Source organism: Hipposideros armiger, unplaced genomic scaffold (assembly GCF_001890085.2).
Source record: "Hipposideros armiger isolate ML-2016 unplaced genomic scaffold, ASM189008v1 scaffold_548, whole genome shotgun sequence".
Taxonomy (NCBI): domain Eukaryota; kingdom Metazoa; phylum Chordata; class Mammalia; order Chiroptera; family Hipposideridae; genus Hipposideros; species Hipposideros armiger.
Genome location: NW_017731898.1, coordinates 142,841 through 151,625, shown reverse-complemented (window position 1 = coordinate 151,625; position 8,785 = coordinate 142,841). Strand labels below are relative to the sequence as shown.

Sequence of the window (8,785 nt, the reverse complement as noted above, 5' to 3'; positions counted from 1 at the left end):
AGAGAGCAGTGTCACTGGACCTCATATGTGGGATCTGAACCGGGGCCCTCTGGCATCCCAAGCCAGCTCTTAACCAATGCACCACTTGGCCGGCCTATCCAATATACAAATTTTTATATCATAAAAGATGCAATACCTTTATTTCAGCTTTTCATATTCCTTTGGAAAACTTTTCTGTTTCCAAGATGCTGTATATCTATCTAATTGTATTTATTTCTTGGACTTCTTTCACTTCAATTTTTGGCATGTGGTTTTTTTATTTTAGTGACATTCTGTGTTGGCATTTCAGTATATGTGTCTACATCTGGCAGTTTTTTTGCAATACCAAAATATTTAAATTCCTCAAAATAATTATTATTTGTTTTCACCATCTTCCCTTTAACTTCATGTATTTTTCTGAGAAAAGCTTATGACATTTAAAAGTTTTGGTTATTACCAATGATACAAATATTCTCATTTTCAAGTTTTAGTATTTTAGATGGTTTTCCATAATTATGAGGTTTATATCGCTTTTTATGAAAACAAAATTTATTTGAGTGCAAGTTTACCATTTTGCTTTCTTTAACATAGAATTTGTTCTGTTTACCACTGAGGGTACATGGGAGTAAGTTTTTGCTGGTTTGTTCCCTCCTATGTTTTTAGTGCTTAAAACAGTACCTGCCCCAAAGAAACTACCCAATACTTATTTGTTAAGTGAGTCAATGAATAAATCATTTGAAAGCTTTGGGTTAGATGAAACACTGGCAACCATTACTTAGTCTTTTCCTGGGAAATGTAAACATTTGTATTCCTCTTTTGATATTTCTAATTTGGAGAAATACTTCTGTTTTATTTTTATTTTTTTGGTATTCTTAATTTGGAGGTGAAGCCAGCATTTAAATTTAAAAAGCTGTTAACATGCCTATTTATGGAAGGATCTTAAAAGAGGTTTGTGAGGAAGATGTCATTAGATCAGGATGAATGACAATGTTTTGAAAAACTTAAGATGACTAAGGAATGTGGTAAGTTCATTACATGTGTTTATTTAGCTTCACATTCTCTTATTGGAAAATATCACGATTCTTTTGATTGAGTTATGGAAGGCTTGTTTGACTTGCTTGTTCCTCAGTGTGTAAATGAAAGGGTTCAGCACTGGAGCAATGGAAGTAGTGAGCACTGTCACACCCTTGTTAATAACCACTGATTCCTTTGCTGAAGGTTTGATATAGATGAAGATGCAGCTGCCATAAGTGATGGAAACCACAATCATGTGGGAAGAACAGGTAGAAAAGGCTTTTTTCTTTTGCTGGGCAGAAGGGAATCCTAAAATTGTCTTGATAATATAAATGTAGGACAGCACCACACACATAAGCGTCATAAAGAGGGTCACCACAGCACAGATTATAACAGTCTGTTCCATGAACCAAGTATTGGAGCAAGAGATTTTCAGGAGGGGAGATGCATCACAGATAAAATGATCAATGGCATTAGAATCACAAAATTCCAGATTTAGGCCTAGGCTAAGTGGAGGGATTATAATAAATAGACCAGCTACCCAACAACAAAAGACAAATCTTCTGCAGACTGTGCTACTCATGATGGTCATATAATGCAGGGGTTTGCAAATGGCCACATAGCGGTCATAGGACATGGCGGCTAGGAGAAAAAATTCAGTTACACCAAAGAGGTCTGTAAAAAATACTTGGCTGGCACAAGCATTGTAGGTAATGACCTTGTCACCTGTTGCTATGTTATACAAGTATCTGGGAATACAGGCGGATGTGAATGAGATCTCCAAGAAAGAGAAATTTTGAAGGAAATAGTACATGCCTGTTTTAAGGTGAGAGTCCAATAAGATGAGGGAGATGATAGTCAGGTTCCCAGTTATGCTCAGCATGTAGGTGAGAAAGAGAAAGATAAAAATCAGAATCTGCAGCTGAGGGTCATCTGTCAGTCCCAGCAGAATGAATGTTGTTACTGAACTGTTTCTCATTGCTGACTCCCAACTTCTGTTAAATCTGCATGTGACATTGAGATATTTTATTATAGGCTATTTTTAAAAGTATGAAATCTATCATATTCAGGTTTTAAAAACATTATTTAAAAAATATTTACAATTTAAATGCATACTCTGTAAAAGACTACTTTTGACTCTCATTGGTCTGTCATTTCATAGGAGCAAAAGGTCTTGACTTTCAAGAATTCTGTTTGATATATCTGTTTGACACTTTGTTTCTTCTTAAAGTATTAATACATGTCCAGACAACTTGGGTTCTTTATGCACACTCTGTAGTCACTGGAAATTTCTGTTCCAGCTCTATGATTAAAGAATTTTGTTTTCTATTTTTTGTTTATTTCATATATGTTTTTTTCTCCACCAAATACCTCTAAATCCTATCATGAATGCAACTTTGTTAGCTCCCCTCCTGACACTGCCTTCTTTTAAGGTTTCTCTGTCCCTAAGTGATCAGTTATAACTCATGGTGGTGCAGCATATAGGCTGTGTTAATGCACAATATACTTATACTTCTGCACAGTATACATTTATAATCTTATGAAGTGCTCTGATAAAAACCTTCAAAGATACTACAGATATGTTTCTCTGACCCTTTTATCTGTTTGTTAGTGTTTTCTTCATATCTCTTCACTTCTCACCATGCTAACATTTCCTTTGTATTTTCATCAATTCCTGTGTTTTGAAATATCGCCTTTCAGGTGATTATTACTAAATCTGTATCTTTTTGTGATAGTCTTTTCTGATTCTCAGATGCAACCTAACATATCTATTTAAATATTTCACATCTACTAGATATTTCAAATCTACTACATCACAAATAAAACGCAACTTCAGTTAATGTTTATTGTTTTGGGAGATTAAGATGTATGCTTAAAGAAGTATTCAATTATATGACTATGTATCTTATTTTTTGATGTGAGGTTGATGATATAGGTAATACATTTCTGGATAGCTATCCAATTTTAATCCTTTTAAATGTCAATAAACTTTTGTACATAAAAATCTCCCAGAAAATTACATTTATATATCCAAAGAAACTGCATTCTAAAAAAGTGAAAATATGTATGCTTTTACCAAATATAGAACTTGTCATTTACATTTTCAAATAAAAATATAGATAAAATGTTTTCCAGAGCATAATAAAGCTCACATTACACAAAAGTAAATATAATTAAAATGACAAATTTTGTCATACTTACTATTATGACTGTAAATCATAGTTTCTGTTGGTTGTTGAAAAACATGAAATCTTAAAACTCCTAAATTGAAAATGATAGTTGAGGTGAAAACTTTCACATGAACTTCCAGTCACTTTTGCTTATGAATCCCCTGCCATATTCACAATGACTTTAAGATGCATAGACCTCTTGGAAGTTTCCATCTTCAACCAATGACATGGAATTCCTTGTTGTATTATTATAACCCCCCTCACCTCCCCAAAGAAAAAAAATCAAATAATAATAATATAATATGAGAGTTGTGGGATGTCAGGAATCCCCTCCAGTTTTAAGGAAGTTGCTATAATGATCACTCAGATTTGTGAGTACACTTACTATATCTAGCTTGACAGTTTGCTTTATTTGATATAAATGCAACTAAGTGAATAAACAAAGAGTCCCTGGTGACCCCGGAACAAAGCCACTAATGAATCTTCTGAGTGGGAACACTGGGGTAAAAAACTATGCTGACTATGGCTTCTTTGGAGACAGTGTCCTTGGAGATAGGATGCAGCAGCAGTTAAAGGTCAGCAGGACAACAAAAGAATCTGGTTTTAAACACAACTTTTGCCCCCTTTTTACTGTCACATAGTATAAACTGAGATATACGAGAGGATTATAAAAAATCACATTTCTCATTTACTGGTTTGTTTTATGAAGAGTTTATTATATTTGGGAAATTTTACTTAGACAAGAAAAAAGAAAAATATATAAAATCATATAACCCATACTGCTTAGTTATAGTATCAAACTTCCAGATTTTTTTCTTCAGATGTATTAATATATTTATAGGTATTATTTAAAAATAAGCAACAACATAATTTGTATAACTCTATATGTACATCAATGCTCTTAAACTTCTAAACATATGTTACAATATTCATCTTCAATATCTTAATGTTCCATCAGACTTTAAATTTAATTTACTATAAATCCATATCATTTTGAATTTTCCATGCTCCTATGGTCAATTAATTTATGACAAAGGAGCCAAAGATGTACAGTAGGAAAAGCACAGTCTCTTCAATAAATGGTGTTGAGAAAATTAGATTGCCATATGCAAAAGAATAGAACTGAACTTCTATCTTACACAGTACACAAAAATCAACTCAAAATAGGTTAAAGACTTGAACGCAAGTCCTGACACTTTAAAATTCCTAGAAGTATCCATAGAGGGTAAGCTCCTTAATATTTGTTTTGTCAGTGATTTTTGTTTTGTTTTGGATTTGACACCAAAAACAAAGGCAGCAAAGCAAAAATAAACAAGTGAGACTACATAAAACTAAAAAGCATCTGCATACCAAAAGAAACCATCAACAAAATAAAGAGGCAACCTATTGAATGGGAGAAGATATTTACTAATCATACCTGATAAGGAGTTAATATCCAAAATATATAAAGAATTTGTACAATTTAATAGCAAAAAACCCCAAATAAATATAATTAAAAGATGGGCAGGCAAGCTGAATAGACATTTTTCCAAAGATGACATACAAATGACCAGCAGGCATATGAAATGATGCTCAACATCACTAATCATCAGGAAAATACAAATCAAAATCACAATGAGACTTATCTGTTAAAATAGCTATCATCAAAAAGAGACGGAATAACGAGTGTTGGTGACTATGTGGAGAAAAGTTAACCCTGTTCATTGTTGGTGGGAATGTAAATTGGTGCGGCTACTATGGAAAACAGTAAGGAGGAATACTACTCTGACATAAGAAAAGATGGAATACTGCCATTTGCGACAACATGGATGGATCTTGAGATTATTATGCTAAGCAAAATAAGTCAGACAGAAAAAGTCGAGAACCATATGACTTCACTCATATATGGGATATAAAACTGAAAGCAACAAATGAACAAGACAAAGAAACAAAAGCTCATAGGCACAGACAACAGTTTAGTGGTTACCAGAAGATGAGGGAAGTGGGGTGATTGGTAGAAGAGGGTAAAGGGGGTCAAATATATGGTGATGGGAGGAGAACTGACCCTGGGTGGTGAACACACAATACAATATATAGATGATATAGAATTGTACACTTGAAATCTATGTAATTTTATTAATCATTGTCAGTCCAATAAATTTAATTAAAAAAGAAGAAAACAGTATGGAGGTTTCTAAAGAATTTAAAAATACCACATTGGGGTTTATATCCAAAGGAAAAGATAACAGGATATCAAAGAGATATCTACACTCCTATGTTCATTGTAGAATTATTTACAGTAACCAAGATATGGAAACAACCTAAGTGGCTATCAACATAGAATGTATAAAGATGAGTTATATATATACAGTGAATATTATTCAGCCATCAGAAAGAAGGAAATCCTCCCATTTGTGACAACATGTATGGAACTTGGGGGCATTATGTTAAGTGAGATGAGTCAGATAGAGAAATACAAATATTGCATGATATCACTTTTATGTGGAATCTAAAAAAACACAAAAAAACAAAAGTAAAACTCAGAAACAGAGAGCAGAAAGTGGTTGCCAGGGACTAGGGGGTAGGGAAAGTAGGGAGAAGTTGGTAAAAGAGTACAAGCTTTCAGCTATAAGATGAATAAGGTCTGAGGATCTAAATGTTTTTATTTTTCTAGCTGAGCCACCCTGCTACCTGTTGGCAGCCCAGCAGCAGCTCAGCTCAGGCTGGGAATCGAACCGCTGTTGCTCAGAGCTCAAACTCTTGAGCGAGCTCTTAACCAACTGAGCCACTTAGACAGCAGGTCTGAGTATATAATGTATAACATGGTGACTATAGTTGATAATACTGTATTGTATAATTGAAATTTGCTAAGAGAGTAGAACTTAAATGTTCTTATATATAGTGATGAATATGTTAATTAACTAGATGGGAAGATACACACACACACACACACACACACACACACACATACATAGAGGGTGCCAAAAAAATGTATACACATTTTAAGGAAGGAAAAAACTGATTTAAAATTGTAATACTCAATATATACTGATAACAAAAAATGAATATAAGTCATATGTATACATTTTGTTGGCACCCCGGATATATATTCATCATGATGTACACTTTAAATATCTTAAAATTTTACTTGTTGATTATACTTCAATAAAGCTGAAAAAATAATTTAAAATGAAAGATAATTGCTTTTGAAATGTGTTAGCATAAATTAATTGATGCCTGAAACAAAGTTAGATTTATGTCCATTTTTGTTGGAGGAGGTACTTGAGAGGATGTGACTCTGGATGGCAGGGTGGACCTGGACAATCAGAGCCTTCTCATCCTCTCCTCTGTCCTTGGAATGTACATTCTGCCCACTGTTCCCGCAGTGGGAGTTATTTTCTAGGACACAGCCTTGGGAGAGCAATATGTTGTTGAGACCATCTGGATTACATGTGACTGGACCCAAATAAGGCCTCTATATACATTTTTAAGATTCTGGCTGACAGGTGCAGGGATCTACTACTCTTGTGGCCCCCCCAGACGGACCTTGTAGATAAGTTCCCTTCCTTATTAAACTTGCTACTTACCAATCTGTAATGGTCTTCTTCTTTCTTAGGTCTCTCTTTTCCCTCTGTGGATGGGGACCTGTTTCAAATTTCCTCTTGATGCTTCTGAGGTTGCAAAACCAATTTTTACAATAAAAAATTTAAAAAAACCATTCTAATAAAAAGAGTTTTGCACATGTTAAAATAATTGCCAAAGTGTATTTTCTGGGTCAAAAATAATATGTTATTTTTGCTTTCTAGTGAGTAAATAATGATGTTATATATTAGGTCATCAGAAAAGTCATAATGTATTATTCTATGTTTTTCGTTGCAAAAATGCATCATGACTTTCCTGAGGACCCAATAGTTTTTTTCCCTAACAGTTATGCATATTTTTGTTCAAGATATTCCTCATCTTTATGTTGCTATTTCAAGCATTTTTTTCAATTAAAAAATATTTTATTAAGATATAATTGACATACAACTTATGTTAACTTCAGGCCTACCAATTAATTTGATATTTGTATTTCCTGTATTGTAAAATGATCACTATAGTAGTCAAGTTAGCATCCATCATCATATATGGTCATATATTTTTTTCTTGTGATGAGAACTTTTAAGATTTACTATCTTAGTAATTTTCAAATATACAATAGAGTATTATTACTATAGTCACCATGTTGTGCATTATATCTCCAGGACTTATTTATTTTATAACTTGAGGTTTGTACCTTTTGACCCCCTTCACCATCACCTACTCCCCACCTTCAGCCTCTGGCAACCACCAAACTGTTCTCTGTATCTATGAAGTTGGTTTCTTTTTGGTTTGTTTGTTTTAGATTCCACATGTAAGTGAAATCATATAGTATTTGTCTTTCTCTGTCTGACTTATTTCACTTAGCATAAAACCCTCAAGTTCCATCCATGCTGTTGCAAATAGCATGATTTCATTTGTTTTCATGGTTGAAACATTTCATTGTATGCATGTGAAAAATACAGCTTTTGTGGGTTATGGAAATGATACTCATGTGGAATGAACAGGTAGAAAATGAATTTTTTCTTTGCTGGTCTGAAAGGAATTGTAAAATGGTCTTGATAATGTATCTATAGGATGGAACTATACATACAAGGGTTATAATACAGGTCAACGCAACACAGAATATGATCACCTGCTCTATGAGCCATGTTTCTGAGTGTGAGATCTTTAGGAAGGGCAATACATTACAGAAAAAATGATCAATAACATTAGAGTTACAGGATTCCAGATTTAGACCCAGGTTGAGTGGTGGGATTGTGATCAACAAACCAGATGTCCAGTACCAAAGGCTGAGTCTTCTACAAACCTTGTTGTTCATGATGTTCGTGTAATGCAGGGGTTTGAAGATGGCTATGTATCAGTCACAGAACATGATGGCCAGAAAGAAAAATTCTGTAGCACCAAAGAGGTCTGTAAAACATATTTGAAAGGCACAATTGTCATATGTGATTGTCTTGTCATCTGTTGATGTGTTGTACAAACATTTGGGCATACAAGCAGATGTAAATGAGATTTCTAAGAAGGAGAAATTTTGTAGGAAAAAGTACATGGCCGTTTTAAGGTGAGACTCTGAAGATGAGGAAGATGCTTGTCAGGTTCCCAGTTACACTCAACATGTAGGTGAGAAATAGAAAGATGGAAATCACAATCATCAGTTGTGGGTCATCAGTCAGTCCCAGCAGGATAAAAGTTGTTATTGTGTGGTTTGTCATCATTGCATCCTGACTTCTGTTCAATCTGCATTTAGAATTCAGAGAAATTTGATGTGAGAGTGTGATGTTAATATCACATAATAAGAATTAATTGCTAACAACCTATTCAAAACCATTTGACACACAATTTTTAAAAAGTTGGTTACGAATATTATATGTTATTTATTATTAGGTTCCACAGTAGTATGTTTTGGTAATTTGGTTATATATATATATATATATATATATATATATATATAAAATTTAAAATCAGATTACTTTATCTATACCACACTTTAAATATCACGAGTTCTTTTCTTCACTGCTTTTTATTTCCAATTTATGTTTTACTTTTTTTTAACTTTCATT

General features: G+C 33.5%; 1 protein-coding gene and 1 pseudogene across 1 annotated transcript; both read right to left on the bottom strand.

The window, feature by feature from the left end:
- Positions 1–1,030: 1,030 nt before the first annotated feature.
- Positions 1,031–1,972, bottom strand: LOC109396841 (olfactory receptor 6C2-like). The gene has a single exon (XM_019668994.1). It carries the CDS (start codon positions 1,970–1,972, stop codon positions 1,031–1,033), a length of 942 nt encoding a protein of 313 aa, XP_019524539.1.
- A 4,397-nt stretch (positions 1,973–6,369) lies between these two features.
- LOC109396840 (olfactory receptor 6C2-like) lies at positions 6,370–8,437 on the bottom strand (annotated as a pseudogene).
- Positions 8,438–8,785: the final 348 nt, after the last annotated feature.